The 18,889-nt window shown below is 40.3% G+C and overlaps 1 protein-coding gene across 2 annotated transcripts in view; it reads left to right on the top strand.

Moving 5' to 3' along the window:
• LOC111232363 (TSC22 domain family protein 3-like) overlaps positions 1-13,227 on the top strand; it is a 37,594-nt gene extending 24,367 nt beyond the window's left edge. Inside the window, exons 1-3 of one of the 2 annotated variants that reach the window (XM_022759849.1) lie at positions 7,625-7,931; positions 8,493-8,544; positions 9,273-13,227. In XM_022759849.1, the coding sequence (XP_022615570.1) occupies positions 7,807-7,931; positions 8,493-8,544; positions 9,273-9,548 (453 nt within the window). In that variant the 5' untranslated portion in view covers positions 7,625-7,806 and the 3' untranslated portion in view covers positions 9,549-13,227. Of the gene's footprint in view, positions 1-7,624; positions 7,932-8,492; positions 8,545-9,272 lie in introns of those variants that run through there. The other variant, XM_022759848.1, reaches the window with a different exon arrangement.
• Positions 13,228-18,889: the final 5,662 nt, after the last annotated feature.

The raw sequence follows: 18,889 nt of genomic DNA, 5'->3' as shown, positions 1-18,889 counted from the left end.
TCAGATTAGACATAGATACACACAACCACACCAGCTCAGACAGCTGAGGTATACAGTACACTAAAGTAACATAGGCAGATGAATATAGACAGATGGCACTGAACTCTGTAACCTTTTGTTCTTGGACATGATCCACGCAACAGTGTATTTGTCACAGGTGTCGTGCAAAGTGACAGCATGTTCCGCTCAGTGTGTTTTGGATCTATCACTATTCGTGCTTTGTAAGTAAATGCAACATGTTTTATAAACAAAGGCTTTATCTTACCATATTAAAACATCATAGATATTTTAGATTAGAAACTCCAATTAATTTTTAATGGTGTGTGCCTAAGTACACCAGACCAGAGAATATAATGAACAGCCTCAACAGCTCTCTCATAACATTTTGTGGTTAACTAGTCAACCCGTGACAAGTCAAAGGGCACTGACATAGCTAATAGCAAAGTTCGCTGCTATTTAACACTGCTTGGCCAATTGAGTCCACAACCTTCGACCTTTTGTAGAGCATCCGCAGAGCCATTGGTGAGATCACTTAACTGCATCCAAACCCTGAGAGTTTAATCCCTTATCTTTCAGAGCGGACATTTTTACGTGTGTGTACGTTCTCATGTGTACACTCATGTGCTTGCACTAAAACACAGATGGGAATCCTATGGGCTGTGGACTAGAACATAGTGTTATTCCGTTTATCGCCATACTGTGATACTCAACGTCAACACACTCCTCTGGGACTCGGCTCTATTTCAGTATTTTCACAGTAAATGTAGCCAGGACATTCTCACCCGTTAGAGCACAAGGCATATCTTTACATTATGGCCTGAAGCTGTCTGACTTCTGCTGAATCACAGGCTGGTGCCAGATGCTGCAAGACCCCAAGCTTGTTAACTGCAATATACTGCACAGCACAATTTGCTTCAGTACTGCTTACCCTGTTGTAAACTGCTATTAGTTCCAGTTAAAGGCGACTGTAAATTAACTGTATGCCATTTTGTATTAACTGAAATTAAGTTTGGTCATTTCTGGTAATCAAAGCATTAAAGTGGATCTTTCTGTTGTCTTGGGAGACTGAAAAAGGCAAGTGAGAGGCAGTTCCTGCCTTATCTTCTCAGTGGTAATGAAAAAAAGATCAGCAATGTCACCCAGGCAGATGTTAAATAGCAAAGGAGATTCTCTATCAAGGAGCTAATCAGTTAAATACAATTGCCCACAGATGGTGAAAGGTACAGATGTGAACAAACACACACACCTGCTTGTTGGGTTGTAGCAGCTGCCTTTAGGATAAAACAGAGGAAGAAGTGGTTCTATGTTTCCCTACCATGGAAATCAAAATATAAACCTTTCTGTAGCTAAGCACAGCCCTATTAAAGAGTTGGTCTTTTGGACTGTGCAACTAACATTTGGCAAAATTGCTTTACACAGCAGCTCAGACTGATAGTTATATTAACTTCATTACATAATGTTGGAGCTTTTACGGCCTTAAAATACAATGTGAAATCTACCTTTACTGTAATTCCATACACACGAGATTTATAACCTTTTTATGACCTTTTATTCATGAGCAAAAATCGAATTAATTTTTCTGATTCACTTGGTGCCTTTCTTTGGAAACAAATTGCTGTGACTAAAAACTGCATGAGAAGTTGACAAATCACCTTGTCAGTCACTTTTGTTGTTCTTGTAGCCATTTGTAGAGACAGCATCGGTCGTGCGTGTGACAAGATAATTGTGAGAGGACATGTAATTACATGACACTTCTAGTGTGGCACAAAACCAAAAACACAAGTAGCGCTCCATGAGTTTGCAGTAGACTGTAGAGAAACATGGATATACAGATATACCAAGTTACATGGGGTTTCATCAGAGGGAAAGTGTCAGCAAACTCGTCACTTGCTGGAGGCAAACAATTGTGAAAATACATATATGCATTTGAATATCTAAAGCTCAGGACTACTTACAGTACTGAAAAAATAGCTGGGCGTCTTAATGTTTTTAGCAATGTGACTCCTGAATGTGTGGATGGTGGAAAAAAAACATGAAAAAGAAAAGAAAAAAACAAAACGTCCATCTGAGTTTGACCTACTAAGCTGAATACAAAAGGATTAAATGTTCTCCATTTTAAATTAAGTGCTCCTGACGTGATGGGTCTATACATGCCCAACACCAGTCATCCATCCCCTCTGCTGATGCTGTGCAAGAACATCAATGAGCTGTTGTCCAATGACTGTGATTAGTGATTGATAGAAACTGAACTGAGTAAACCTGAAATTCCAGTGCTAAGTGCATGGAAATATAAATGACCTTTTGTTGATGTAGAGACTGTGTGTTAAGAATTGACCTGACCAAATCACAGCAACTGGCAAATTACACATACTTATTTATTTCATTAGGTCTAAAGGTCGCTAGGTACAGACAATTACAAAATTAAGTCTTATATAGTGATATGTGTCAATATGCAAATGTTATACACCAAAAGCAGGAACTAGTTTCACATGATTGTCAGTCATTTAACACCTCAGTCATCTGTGCATCCCAGTCTGTGTACAGTATCAAATATCAAAATCCTCCACTTGTCAGTGAAATGGATTAAATGGAAACAAAACTGTGAGACAACCTGTCAAACTAGAAAACACCAGGTAATTAATTATGGTGAGAGCAGCTCACATTTGCTGTTACACCTTCACCAGCAGCAATAGCTCTCCAAACATTACTACATTAATTACACCCATGATGACAAAAGAGGATTACTAAAACTGACAAACCTACTTAATCAGAATTTAGAAGTGTTAAAGGGATCAGGAATGCCACAAGCATAATCTGAAATGTTACATAAGACTCAACTAATTCATCTGCCTCAGTTTGACTTTATGTACCACTCAGAAGTCATTGTGTCGCAATTTCTCCGGTGGCGAAGAACTCTGAAACGGTTCCATTTAAGTGGCCTTTATAAATGATATCAGATTTTCACCATATCGTGGCCAAAAAGAATTCACAATATCAGTCAAATTCATCTCTTAACTAAATGAATTAGACTCAAATACGAGTGTAGGGAGGTGGAGAGAGAGTCTGTGACCATAACTGTACAAGAGCGTACAAAAAGAGCAATTGCACTAAATGGATAGTGAAAAGGCAAGCAGACGAACTGATAAATGATATTATTATATGTGTATTATTAACACTATATCAATTATTCATTTTTTAAATATCACTGTTATCCTCAGTACCAATGCATTGCGACACCTAGTTCACATCATGGAATAATGACCAATCTATAGACATATCACTACTGATTAAACAAAGTATCTAGATAGACATGATGATTGTTCCTTTCAGGTAAACTAGTATAAGGAATATTTTTTTCTTTGTCTGCCTGAAACGGCAACACTCCAGCAATGTGTATATATATATATATATATGAATCACTTGGTGCCAACCTGTCACTTTCATTCTGACTCTGGGGCCATTGTGTTCCACTGAATTGGAGACACATCATACAAGTGCCAGTCTGAGCATGGCACTCACAGTTATGGCTGCATATCCAGAGGTATCAGTGCTCAATTGTCTCTTTGTGCTGTGAGAACACAGTTGTTGAGAACAAACAACAGCAGAACAGTGAGCAAACAGTCAAAGGGCTGCTGCCTCTTGAACAGCCCCTTCATTTGGAAGCCAAGATGGGACAGTCGCAGACGCGTCCCGCAGAATTCGCCTCTTTTGGGGCTAGGCCGCCTTCTCCCAGGATGGTATGCGCCCTCCGTTTGGCTGAACCCTCCCAGAGATACTGCTGTCACTACCAGCATTTCAGCTATCCCGAGAGAGCTATGAGCTACTCTCCCCCTTACTCACCGAGTCTGTTCAAGAGGCCAGATCGGCGGTAAGTGGGGGCAGCAGGGGGTAGTCAGAGAGTTTATCTTGTGTGTAAGTGGATGTTTGGCATGACAGTGACGTGTGACAGTGACATATGTGCACATTAAAGACAATTCAGGAGAAGACGGATGATAACGGCTGTGTGTCAGTGTCTAAATGATATAAAACTGTGGGTGCAGTATTTGTCATGAAAAGGCTCATGCTAAAGCTCTGTTCAGTGTGTATCAGTGTATGGTCAAATCTCTGCATTCATTTGAAGCAGCAAACTGTTAAACTTTTCTTCATTTTCAATCTTACTAACTCCTACTGTTTTAAGAGCTTTTCTGACATAGTAACACATCTCATTTCTCTGATGTAAACCCTGATGATCTTGTAGTTAAAAGTTGTCTAAATTTCCACTAATGGTGATTCATTGCACTCATATGCACATTGTTAGCCGCCGTGCTTGACTTGTTGATGTGAAAATTGACTGCCTCTGGCTGTCCTGGTGTTCAGTATTCATTGTTTGTAACGAGTCCTGTTGCCCACACTGACAGCTTCCTCTGAGACAGCCTCTGGCTGATGCCTATGGCGGCCCTGTATTCTCAGGCCACACCCTCATACACGCCATGCATTCCTAATCGTGAGAGTGCAGATGGGACACACAGTGAAAAGAAGAGAAAAAGCATCCTTTTGCCCAAGAAGTGATCTCAAACCAATACTATTGTTTTTTTTTCTCTTTGAATTTGATCATGCTGTTTTTTTTTTTTTTATTGAGCTGTATTGTTTACATCTTAAATTTTGTGCGTCAATCCCCCAAAAGGCTGCTCATAACAAAAGCTAGGAGGCTGGCGGCATGTCTCTGCCTCATTCTCTTCAGCCTTTGGTGCAGATGAATCACAGTATTATATAATGCGGTTGGCTCTTGTGCAGGGGACATCTGATGGAAACCGTGGCCCAAAGCCTAGATTTAGAGTGACTCACTGACATGGTTAGGCAGTAAGTGTTCCACCGAAATATGAGGGACTTCATTTCTTGTAAAGGTAGGATAGGTCAATATCTGTGGCACTGAAACGTTTACAAGCATGCTGCTACAATTTAAACTAAAACATTGTGTTTAAATGTCTTTGTCTTGTTAAGATTTGTGTTGAAGCTGTTGTTGAACAGTGAATAAAGCAGGAAGGTTATGAGCATCCTAGTTTACACTGTCATCATTTTGCTGTCTGTGGCTCATTAGGTGTATTTTACTTGACCAGTGCAGAAAGGCCCCCCACTGTCTGCTGTGTGCATCTCAGCTGAGCCGCAGGTAATCGGTGTGACTCGCCCCTCCTAAAAGGGACTATCACAGCAGGGCAAGGTAACTCAGCCCCTCGTCACCAGAACAGGGCCTGCTATTAAACCTGGCAGTTGTACTGTCACAGCACGAAATCTGAGACGACAGGCACTATGGGCCCTAATACCCAGTCAATGTGCTTTCTGCTTAGCCTTGTTAGGCCCACCAAAAGTCAGCCTTTCCGATCTCAATTGTTTTGTTACGTAACAGAACTCCTTTTTCTCCAAAAAACGTGACAGACCTTGCCCATGCACCGAGGAATTTGGTTTACTACAGAGAGTTGTGAGTTAAAAACGTGTGGACTTTATTCATCACTTATACTTTATTGTGTTATTATAAGAAAATAGAGCTAATAAAAAGCTGAAAAAATGTGAATTTTATGGGCTTATGAGTATTTTAAGCATACTATTGTTGGATGCGAGGACCATTCAGCAGGGAAGTTACATAAAAGTTTTTTTTTGTTTTTTTTGATAAGCCGATAAGGTTCTATGGGTCGCTGGTGTTTTGGAGGAAAAATTATTTTGCAATAGAGGCCCTCTAATAGAAATTTGTAGCGTAATATCAGTATTGAATCAGATAATTGTAACAACAAAAGGGAACATAATGTGACAGCTGAGAGGCGCCGGGCAATTACATTCAAGCTATTAAAACCTGCATGAACGCCTCAGTGAAAACAAGGTCTATTGCTCAATAACTGTCAGTGCTCAGTGGAAAATGCTGTGAAAAAAAAGAGAAAAAGATAACAGCGGGTTGCCTATGTTCTTCTCTGTGTCTTCTGTGGAGTGTTTCTACCCTAAATTGTTTATTAAGCTTTGCATGAGGCTCAGTGCACCTGTTTCACATGCGGTAACATGCAAGTTCAAAAGACTATCTGATGTGCAGGAGGTCATACACCAGCAGACAGACTGGATACTGATACTAAACATAACTGTGGTGGTATACACAACAAATACGTGTCTGTGTTACCTTAAATTATTAATTCAAGGTAATAAACTAAATTATTAATTATTATTATTGTTGTTTACTCCACACAACACAACTGCAGAGCGATAAAAACTAAAAGAAAAAAGGGAGTAGTACTGTGGCATATGAACTGTATTAAATCAATAAATGTCCTTGAGTGTCCTTTGAGAATTTCCCATATGTTTTCTAAGCAGGAAAACAACCTGGAGTTGCTGGAACTATGAAATTATGAAGCCAGGAAAAGGTTTATGGAAAATTCCTTAGTAAACACTGTGTAGGAACAGAGCTGAATACTGTCCTCTGCGGGCCACTGTATTATACGTTTTCACCACTAGAGACCGATAGAGTTCAAATATAGACTGAGGGGAAATTTACCGGGAGAACGGATGGAAAAGTACCTATGCAGAGGACCTGTGCATATGTGAGGAGGGTGCAGGACATTCCGTTATAGCCTACTGTAACAAACAACAATAAAAAGATGGGAGCAAAATGTTGTCATTATCGTGTAAGAAATCAAGGACAGTTTGCAGTGATTTTAGGTTGTAAATATTTTCAGTTGAAAAACCAAGACTTGATGAATAAAAAATGTGTAAGACATCAGATTCTAAAACATCCTGTTAAATAAGTTTAGTAAAAATCAGATGGGACAAAACCTCATGGTATGCGACATTTCAAGTCTTGTTTTTAATTCATTAGCAACACGAGTGACTTATTTGTGCAGACATGGTATGGTAAGAATTGCTCTGTTGGTTGTTATGATGTTGTTGCAATGAGAACAGATGAATTTCGGTCTGTGGCAGACGAGAAGTTCAGAAGCGGGGCAGATGGAGTGCTGCGTTCAAATGCCCTTCTCACGCTCGTTATTTCGAAAACAAATTCTGTTTACTTAAACAGGCTAAAATGCATCCTAAGATGCACCGTTCCAGTGACTTTTGTTTTGCTTATAAATTAACTGGTTGAGACAAAAGGTCCTGACATAAAAATTGAGTTAAAATAAAAGTAAATTAACGATGTAGTTAAGTATTTTTCTTTCTGTAAAATACAGTAGTACCTGTGAAATTAATGCATTGACCTATATGATGCAGTTTATGTTTCTAGGCTGTACACATGATCGCATCTTATTTAATGGCTTTATGTGTTAGCCCACATTTTAATCTTTATTCTGCACAATGGCGTCAGCACAGAGGAAAAAAACATCCCCTAAACAGTAAAATAAAAGTGTCACAAAACAGCAAGAGCGGACCTCGTAAGTACTTGAGTTGTAGTGCGTGACCAAGCGTGCTTTGTTATTTCGTCATCCGAGTTTATTATGCAAAAAGTTGGCGTGGGGGTATATTTATCACACTGCTACACGGTCCAGTTCTAAAATACAGGTTTTTCCTACGGTACAAGAACGAACCATAAAACCTGACCCGCCAACTCGTTTGACTAATATATGCACGCGTCAGATGACGTCAGCAAGCCAGCCATTCAAATAGCTGCCGGTGGCAGAAATAGCATCAGACAGTCGCTAGTAAAAACCAGCGAAGCTTCACACACCGACACAGCACTGCGCGCGAGTTAGTGCATCGCTACTAAAGACCGAACAAATCCGGATATACACTTAATAGTTGAACCAACCAGTCGCAAACGTGGCGAGAAGTATAATCCAAACGAGTCTGGTACTCAACATGAGCACGGAGATGTTCGCTAAAACACCAATGGAGGTGGCCGTCTACCAGTTGCATAACTTCTCCATCTCCTTCTTCTCCTCGCTACTCGGAGGAGACGTTGTATCGGTCAAACTTGACAACAGGTAATTATGCGATTCAGCCACCACACGCTTGAACACAGTATTTCGTTACAAATCCGTTTGGTTTGTTAGAAACCGGACCGAGCACGAGTCTATTTTTCTCATTCTGCCGCAGGCCTCCACATACTGTATTTTCACATGGCGGTTCATAATAAATGTGTGCAGTGTCTAACGTTGTTTGTAATGACCAAATGTCCCTAAATGCTGTCTGCCCAGCTGTCTTTCTAGCTGTCTTTCTGTTGCTGTTTATTTGGACTTTGACCAGTTATCTGCTCTCACTTGGCCACAGCCTCATGCACTGCTGTTGTACTGTAACCTAAATAAAAGCCCAATCTAACTCTCAACATGCAGTTTATACTTTACAAAAAAGAAACCAGATAACAGCTGGGTAAACAGTTTTCCTTTCTGTTCTGCAAGCTTTCTGTTTCACTGTCATGGACCAGTGAATTCAGGAAACACCAGCATTATACCTCTTGTGAACAGTTTGGAATTGAGCTGAAGTTAACTTAAGTTGTGGATATGAACAGTTCATTTACGGCCTTTTTTTTCTCTTCTTTTCTGCAGTGCCTCTGGTGCTAGCGTTGTGGCCATCGACAACAAGATTGAACAGGCGATGGTAAGCTGAGATAACACACAAACACCAGTCAAAGACAGTGTGTAGCCTGCACTATACACTACATGCATGTCCTTTGAAACAATCTGTGCTCAAATCTCCATTGACTGAATTCTAAAATACACAATTAGCAATTAAACCATGAATTGATGCTTTTATTCAAATGGATTTGAAAAAAAAAAAAAAAAAGACAAGGTACTAGTAGAGCTACATTACATTACAAGGATCTAAACTGTGACCTTTTTTAGATGGCCTCTTTGACCTCTAGATTACGTCCTGAAAGAAACTGATTTGTACATCAGTTATAAACTACTGACCTCCCCAAAATTCCCTTTCCCCCAATGCATTCAGCACAAAACCAGCTATCTATGAATGCACTGGGAAGTCTGTCATGTGAAGGCAGCACTGGCTGCTTTCTGCTTTATTCATGTGACAAGGTAGAAAACAAGTGCAGGAGCTGACAGTAAGAAGTCCAAAAAAAAAAAACAGGGACTGATGAAAATTTTGGCAGCATAGAATTATTGAAAACACCCTTGTGTCAATGTTGTATCATGTATACTTTACTGTATACAGTATTTCACAAGAGATCCATGCAGGTAAACAGACATAATAGTAGATATCCTGACAGCAAACTGTCAGAGGTGCAACCAAGCAGATCAGCCTGACAGGTCTTAAGATTGGATCTGTTTTTCTAGCTAAACTGATCCATCTCTTCCTCTTTGTTATGATAGGATCTGGTCAAGAACCACCTGATGTATGCTGTGCGTGAGGAGGTGGAGATCCTCAAAGAGCAGATCAAAGAGCTGGCGGAGAAGAACAACCAGCTCGAGAGGGAGAACTACCTGCTGAAGAACTTGGCCAGTCCAGAACAGCTGGAGAAGTTCCAGTCTCGCATCCCGACAGATGTGCTGTTACCCCTGGATAATCAGAGTGCCCAGGTGACCCCGGACCAGCAGCAACAGCAGCAGCAGAAGACCTGCAACCTCAGCACTGGCTCTGCTGTATAAGTGGCTCTGCCTTGGGGCGGGCAGAGCCACTGTCTCCTTACAGTAATGGACCTCCATTTGAATGAAAGTATTACAAAATCGCCGCTGAGATCCCTTCGAAATAATGAAGGCGAAGCATCAGGGCTGTAAATGATCGATGGGACACAAAAGAACTGCTGACACTGATAAGCACAAAACAGAACTTAAGATGCTCTGACCGGTGCGGTGTCAGGCCCGTCCTCTGATACCGTCCAACTCTTTGTCGTAGTCTCTCTTTGTAGACAAAAGCGCTAAGAATAGAGAGAGGGCTGACTAGTCACCGACGAGCGCTTGCTTACAGACAGAGGGGTGGGGTGGGGGGCTTTCCCTGCCTAGCCAAACCCTTCCAACAAACACCCTTTGCCCAAGAGAGGGGCGGGTGAGGAGGTGTTGATCGGGCTGGCCCTGCAGGTGCTAACTTGGAAAGTGTGCGGGGGAAGTTTGCTCCCTGCTCGCCCAGAGGAGACCCATCCGAGACGGTCCTCCAAGTCTCAACCAGAAAAGCCCCATCGTGCAGAATTGTCCGGTCACAAAATACAAGTTTCAAGGACTCCCAGCCACACGTTTCAGCCACATAACGAAGACTTTTCCTGTACCTACGATGTATTACTCATGTGTTCATATACATTTGTTCATGCATAACACGAATAATCAACAGGATAAGCTAAAGGCAAGAGAGGTGGAGGTTAATGCAGTATAGCCTATTAGAGCTGGTGGACCGCTGCAGTAGACTGATCAGTATACTGTAATGATTCAGATAATGTAATCCTGTATTGTCTGCAGTTGGGGCTTGCTGCTTTTGGGGGAAATTAATCCTGCTATATCTTCTGTTTTTGTGATTCTGAACAAAAATCAGTCGTTGTAAAATAGGAGCATTGTACAGTGGTCTTAAAAGATTTTGTTTGTATGCTGGGGCGTCAGGCATATCTGCGCACCTAGTTTGCCTAGCTCTTCACATTAAAGGAAAACTACAATGTACATAACAGTCAAAAACGTCCTGAGGTAAAGGCAGTGGAGATGAGTGAGCAATCAGACCCCCTGCATTTCTCGCTGCACATGCACTCCTGATTTTTAGCAGCGTCGTCCAGTATCTGGTCCGTTTTTAAATGCTCAGATGCCAACTTGAAAAACGATGGCATGACAACAGTGCCTGTCCGTAGTAAGAGAGGAACACGTTTCCACTCTGTTGTTGTTGTTTTCTAGCTACCAAAGATTTCGCCTTTTTTTTTTTGTTTGTTTTTTGTTTTCAACAACAACAGGAGTCGAGCAAACCAGGACCATGTGTAAAACTTCACAGGGAGAAGTCTTGTTTGTAGCTAGTGCTAAAGTTTCTATGTGTTTTGTAAAGATAACGGTATTGTTGCTGTACAGTATCCTGGAAACGGTTGTTCACTATGGTGTTTGGATACGACTGCACATTTGCAATAAACCTTATGTTTACATAATACAATACATTGACATACTTGTTTTTTGTTCATTCCATGCACAACACAGACATACAGACGGTTAACACTTAAAGGAAGAACCAACATAAGGTGTTTGGTCTATTGGTCTATTCTACAAGTCTCTAGAACTCTACTGGAGGGATGAACAGCATTCTTTCAAAAGATATTCCCTCATTTGGTGTTTTGATGATAATGGTGGAGAGTGCTGTCTAACATGTTGCTCCAAAATCTCCCATAGTTGTTCAATTGGGTTGAGATCTTGTGACTGCAAATGCCATAGCATACAATTTCCATTTTCATACTCATCAAAACAGTCAGTGACACCCTAATGCCCAATGGATGGGGGCATTGTCATCTTGTTTCTCCACTCATTTTCCAGGATTTTACTTTAATTAGTCACCCGTCTGTACATAAAAACCACTGTCTCAGGAGTTTGAACCAATAAAAAGAGATTCATTATTTAGAATTTGACACCTATGGGCACCCATCAGAGAAAGACTACTGGAAGGAAAAATTCATTCAAATACAGTATCTGGGTGTGTCAGAAACAAGTTATTTGTTAAGAATGAGTAATGAATGTAGAGTTACATATGTAATGTGTATATACTAAATTGTTGCTGCTTAATTTTCCCAATGCCTAAGGCACTAACACACTGCAGTTGAAGGGGAATACCACAGAAATCAGAGTGGGCCAAATTTGGAGTTTTTTTTCCCCTTACGGTCGTGTTTTGAAGGTTATATATTCTATGTAATGGAGACATTTATTCAGTGGAAACCCAGTCAGGGAAGACAGATGAGATGTCTGTAACAACACCCTGGATGATTTCATTTTCTGAAGTTGGAGCAACTCCATCACAACACTTATTCGCATGTATGCTGATTTCTGTGCGGCTTTGTGAGCCTTGTTTATGTTTACGAGGTCGGTCTGACAGGCATGTGATTTGTCAAATTCAGCACAATGTTGCAGTGAGCCCACTTCAGACAAAGCTACTTTTAATTTGGCATGTTGGCTCCTCAGACGTAGGAAAGACAAATCTCATTGTTAGGAAGTAAAAATTCAATGTTAGTAAGTACACAAACTTTTTTTTATTTTCCAAAAGTTTAAAAACAGGGTGACCACTAATGATAGTGAAGTAATAATAGCTGGTTGCCAGTGGATTGGAATCTGCCAGAGAAAAACAGTTTGTCCTAGTAGCGTTTCCCTTCAGACAGATTGGCAGCCAGTCAGTGCAGCCTGTGTGTAACTAGATATGATGTGGCTTCCCTGGTGCGTAGACCAGGCTCACATCCATCTATCGTTGAGAGGAGAGAGAGACTCAGCTCTGGCCCAGAACCACCGCCACAGATCAAATAGCACTAGAGTAAACACAGTGTCTTCCCCATTGCTCTCTTTTACACATGAAACTGTGGTGTCTCCTGGTGCTCTGTGTCAAAACAACTGATTCTATGTGAAACCGATGGTCCCGATCGATGCTGCCTGTCTGAAATGCATTCTGCATTTAATTAGAGGCTGGAGGGATGCGTAGCGTTATCGACTGAAGAGGACATTTGTTTAATGTAATGTAAAGAGGAGAGGGACAGGTGTTTATTGGCTCTTTTGCACAAGATAATTAGAGACAGTCTTTATGCTTCCTTCCCAGACACCTGAACGCTTCGTGCATGTCAATGGAAAGAGGCTGCAGGGTCAGCTACTGCAGCTCAATCATACTTGTGCTAATGGCTAATGCAGCCGCAAACACTGGAAAAAAATCATCTGCCGGTGCAGCTAGTTTGCCAAAGACTAGAGGCTCACAAAAAGTCTGAAGACAATTAGGACTTTGGCTTGATTTACTGTTTTCATTTAAGACTCTCTCTCTGTCATTCTATTTTGGGACCGGTTAAGCAACACTATGTTCTAGAATTACAACAGTGCATGTGGCTTTTTATTTGAAATGGATTCGCCATAAATCTCCAGTTCGCAACTTTAGGCAAATCAGGAAATTACCTCTGAAGACATATTTGACTTTTTTGCCAACATGATGTTTGCTGTTTAGGCTTGTTCACTGGCCTTTTGTTTATTTGTTCCCTACAGTTACCCCTGAAAAAATGCGTGCAAAATGAGGGTTGAGTTTTTGCACTGTGACCATAGAGTGTACATGATCTGGTTTCACTGTTGTGTCACCGTAACATGTCTGGGTGGATGTAACAAGTGTATGAATAAAGCATGGAATATGTCATCGAATGCTTCCAATTTTCAGCACAGTTTCGGTGTTGAAATCGTATATCAAACATTGACCCCTGGTTAAAAGCTCACTAGCTTATGAGCTGGACGTGTTCACATTCATTCATTTGTTAATGACTAAAGACTTGCATCCATTTTTGGCTTCCGCCGGACTTTCGAAAAAAAAAGGCAAAGACACAAAAACACTGAGTCAAAGCGGCAGTGACTCCACGTCACAAACCCGTAAAGTACAGTTAAATATTAAAGCGCGGGAAGAGCCTTCTGTGTGGAATTAAACTTTCAATTGGAGCTTACTTGAAACCAGGCAGCCAAGAGAAGAGTTTATGTTGGATTACTAGCGTTATGCAATGAAAAAAGAGAAAAAAAGAACATCTGTTTCAGATGGAAATTCAGGTGTTGTGCTGGTATAAGCAAGCTCTGCCTCAATGCGGTCGGGTTTGCATGCAGGGGAATAATTTGGTCCGACTGCTTTTCATGCAGACATATACAACTTGTGTGTCCTCTGAAAGTCAGCTTATTCATCACGTCAACATTAAAGTCAGAGCTGAAGGAGGAAAATGTCAAACTTTTTCTTTATGTCATGCACTGCATATTCCCCGAAATATGAACAACGAATTGCTATGTTTTTTTTTTTTGCCAGAATAAGTAGTTCAAAAGAGTTGCAAATTGTTGATGACGGATGGTTATGTAATATGCAAAATGTGACATTATTGCTACCGCTCATAAGAAAAGTGTTTACTAGCTTCAGGGACACTTTACACAACTTAAAACATGACTTCAATGATATCTTCCTTCACACTACTTATTATTTAATTATTTTGTGGAAAGTACAGTGTGATCTCTTTATAGTGTGTGCATGGGTTTGTTACAACCTGTCAGAGCCGGAGTGGCTTATTGCTGCCTTTGTGCCCTATTGAAATTTGTAATACTTTATTCAGTTTGTGCCTGCACAATTATCATACAAGTTACCTTACACCTTTATTTCTGTCTGACTGTGTGTCAGTATGCTTTACCTATATGATGTTTAGTGGACACAGTTCTTGCCTCTGGGACCTCCTCAGATGTACAAAGTCTATCCTCACAGACTAAGATGTTGTTGCGCCACATAATCAAATTAATCTTTGACTGAGCCTTTGTATATTAGACGTACAGTAGATACGTTTGTCCTTGTACACACAGGGTTCTATTTTAGTCCACATTTGACGTGATGGCCAAACAATAATCCTCTAAATTGTCAACATTAGAAATGAGGTCAGAGGGTTTGACGTGAGTGGATTTTTGGCTCTAAGTGTTTACTTCGTTTTTCCCAGCAGCCATGACTCTCTATGTCTCTCTGTGTGGGTTGCAGCACAAACCTCTGCAACACTCATCTCTGACACAACAATCTCCCTGCCATAATTGGTTGAAAATGTTATCATTGAACTGCCAAGTAAGTAGTGCTCCGAAGTGCTATACAAAGGCAACTGGACCTGCTTGAGATTCTTGTGAAACGTCTTCAAGATCTTCATATCAGGTCCAGTTGCCTTCGTATTGCACTATGACGTGAATAAAGGGGAATCTTAACAGACAAGTACCTAGCTAATGATATTGCTATTTGGAAGATGAACCCGATGAACCCTTTTGAATTTTAAGTATACAGATGGGAATCTGTGGGTCAAGTGGGTGGAGTTTGTCATGTTTCTTAGAAACAAGCTGTAAATTTGATAATGTTCGTCATACCTGACGATGTTGGAGAGCCAGACCTTAATCCAAGCTGTAGGTTTGATATATTATAACTAAATCTAGTTAGTCTGTCTGTCTAGTGATAAATAAAAACAAAAGAACAAGTCATACCTAAAAATATACTTTTGCTCTGAACAGTTCATTTGTTATAAAATGTTTTTCATGTATTTCAGAATCAGATTGCAAATTATTTTCTGTTTCCTTTTTCCATGATACCATGTGAAAAAGCACATTAAATCTGATTTGGTTGTTTTTCAAGTGCATTTGATTGAAAGTAAAGACAGTATAATTAAAACAATACAGTTAGTATTTTAGTGGCTTAGGTCTTGGCCATTGTGAGTGATCACTTGAGAACCTCTTGTTTTTATTCAAGGCGGTGTCAGCCATGTTTGTATCCCAGTGGATCAAAGCCACTTGAGGAATGCAGCCAACTCAGGACAACTTATTCTAAAGACAAAAGGTCAGGTCAGGCCCCTGGTTTCGGATTTACACCGATACTCCGGTTCATGGCACCACTGCACAGCGAGCGCCTGCACATAATTTAAAGCCCTGCAACCCCCGACCCTAACATGTGACATGCAGGGTCAAAGGGGAGACGGTTGCATAACCTGCACAATACAGAAAATGGACAGTGGTTACCAGTCACAAGATCGTCTACTGACTGTTTGAACAATCTTAAGATAAAAAGAGAATTTTTTTTCACAATAATCAGTACATTAAATGAAGCAGAGCAGAATTCTCTACTTCTAAAACTGGTCTTTATAGTTTGAAATAAATATAATTTCTGGTAGGCCAAAATGAAAACAAATAGACTTTAGTGCAAGTGTGTGTTCTTTTATGCAACACCCAGTGGGTACTGGGTGTGGCTCTTCATACACATTTTTCAAGAGCTCTAGTAGATGTAAATAAAGTTAAATTAAAATGCACAGAATAGCCATGCTGTTGTTTCAGTATGATGCTATGCAGCTGTAATTCTGGAAAAGGCCATCTTTGATCTATATTTAACCTCTTGTATATGTAGAATGCAAGTGAACATAGCAGCAAATGAAAGATGTTGAGTTTAATGTGGCAGTACTTTAAGATGAGGGTGGTTCCTAAGACTTCAGTAAACCTCCACAAATGCACAAAGACAACAAGGCCGTTTGCAGGTTGACGTTGAGTTTATGGAAGAGTTTACGGCAGCGTTTTCATGGTCATATTACTTTCTACCACAAATACGGATTCAACAGTTATTTGGTAGAGTTTTTGAAGGATTATGCAACCATCCCTCCTCCATTGCGGTCAGTGTGTGTTCCCTTTTGTGTGGCAAACATTCCTCATCCTCTGTTCTAGTTTTGGCCCATGTGAAGAGAGCTGTCAGTGGACTGCAGGAAGTTTAAGATGTAAACAGAGAGGGAAATGAACTCCAGACAACCTTGGGAATAGGTTTGTGTTATAAAGAGCTGGTAGAGGGTTTCCTTTCGGGCCAATCATATACAAATGATGAACAACAACCGTTCACTTATGAAACTTTTATTATTAAATGTGAAAAGATTATACTGTAAATTATTATCATAGATCATGATCCTTGGGGCATAGAGACTTTTGAATTATAAAATCTGACAGCATCAATTGAGAAATTTGATACATTTTAATAAGAAGGCTTATGTGGGATAACGTCCTTCACATATGAGCCATTGTAACTTCTTGACATCAACACATTGTTCCCAGATCCAGGTTTAGTCTCTTTTTTATTGCGTGCTGTAGGGCGGGGTTGGCTGGGTGTCCACAGCAGCAAGTCATGTCAGGAACAAGACATGTGCAACAGAATATCAAAACAGATGATGATAATAACTGTCACTGCCCTATTTGTATTAATATAAAAGGGGAAACCCTTCCTTTGTTGTGACACGCCAGGCAGTGAAACACACAAACAAGTGAAAAAAAAATATGGACAATGTAATGGAAAACTAGCAGAATAGCAGGTATTACAGATGCTGCTGTGATGAACACCCAACCCAGCAATTTGGGAATACATGAGATAGTGACAAAATGTAATCTACTGATTTAGTGTACTTGGACATGAATTTCACATCATTTTCATAACCACCAGGACGACTTGCAGTTCGTCCAAGAGTCAAGAAATGTAATGTATTGATTTGTTTAGCCTACATGAACAGGAAATGTCCTCTGTTTCCTGAAATATCATCATGTTGTGACTACAGCAATACTGAATACTGATTTTTAATTAGTATTTGAGAGGATGGTCAGAGAGAATGACATGCAGCACGGATCGGATTCGTACCCTGGCCACTGAGGTTCGGACTAAACGTTCATGGTATGCGCTTTAACAGGACACAGCACACAGAGCCTGACAGTCTAATGCTCATTGATAAACTTCTCCATTCCACTTGTGGGCTATAACTGGTTTGGTTTTACTTGACATTACCTTATTTACAGCACTTTGAGGACATAGTTTATAAATGAAATGTTACACATGAAATGTGTACCAAAATATGGGACAAATTATACACGACACAGCATTTCATTTTCAAATACGGGACGATCACGAATGAAACAGGACGGATAGTTTGGACATCTACCCTTGACTGGAGCGGTTGGGTGTGACGCCGTCTCCGCCGCAGCTCTTGGTGAGTAAAGGAAGGAAGTTTGATCCTGAATTAGCAGTGTTTCCTCTAGACTGGTAAGTATGCTAACGGTAGCTATAGCGATAGCAAAACCTTACATACAAGCACTTTTAAAGCTGTTGTAATTTATTTGCTCAACCATATTTTGGGAGGGTATCTCTCTTTGCTTTGTGTAAACGTTTTCATCGGTACCACATTATGAGTTACAAATGTATGTGTTAGAAATGATGTGCACAGCAGCTAAAGCTAAATGAACGTCAGAGATTTTAATACCTGTGACGCACTTGGCAAATTTGTTATACTAGTTATTTGTTCTGTTGAACCTAGTGTTCTACTACTTACCAGAAGGATGGAGAATGGACGCTCAAGGCATTTCTAACCCAATGAAGGTGCAATCCAAAATTTACTTGTCATATCAGGAAAAACACAGGCGTTACTAATAACACTGTTGCATAAGTGTGTCAGTGAGCCATGCACAAACACCAACGCTGTGAAAATAGCTCAGCACAAGTAACTGAGATGTCAGTGATGTTATTAATTACACCCATGCTTCTCCTGCTATGACATGTCAGATGTCAGCTGTGAAAAAGGGGTTCCAGGTTCACTGAGGAGGATGTCTAAGGTATCAAAATGGCAGCCGTTCATGAAATACAGAACAAAAATGTGCAGGCCAATAAATAGTAGTCAGGATTCCTCATTGTTAAACTACAGAATTCCAGCAATCCAACTGAATGTGGTGTGGCTGAACAGAATTTGTTACAGTCACAGATTAGATACCCATTCTGTCTTGTGAATGTTTACTCAATGTCTGGAAAAATATTTTTTCCTCAGCTTCTGTGTTTTTAAGAAAGACATTACAACATTGTGCAATTTGAAACAGGTTGGAGTAGGAGAGTGTTATTGTTAATGGTCTTTGTCACAGTCACACATTTTCCTCGTTGGGTTATAAAAACATCCATGGCACACAGTAACACATGGCGTGAGCAAAACACAATATGTATAAAACATGATTTCCAGTGAGCGTTTTCTCATGTTAACCCGAAAACAGCTGTAAGATAAAGTATTTGCTCAGTGTGTCACATGATCATCTGTGGATTCCTTCTTTCTCGTGGCCAAATTGTATTTTTAAGTGTCATGCCAGACTGCAATCTTGTGAGCATTTACAGTTTCCTCATTGATTTCTTATAAATTCACAAGGGAAATGTTGTGGAAAGAACAGGCTGACTCAGCAGAAGAAGTGCCCAGTGTTTTCCAGTTTCTCAACTTATCTTGCTCAAACAAGTTTCAGAACTACTTAATGAAAATTTG

Source organism: Seriola dumerili, unplaced genomic scaffold, assembly GCF_002260705.1.
Source record: "Seriola dumerili isolate Sdu_G_001 unplaced genomic scaffold, Sdu_1.0 BDQW01000331.1, whole genome shotgun sequence".
NCBI lineage: Eukaryota > Metazoa > Chordata > Actinopteri > Carangiformes > Carangidae > Seriola > Seriola dumerili.
This window is presented reverse-complemented; position numbering and strand designations above follow the sequence as displayed.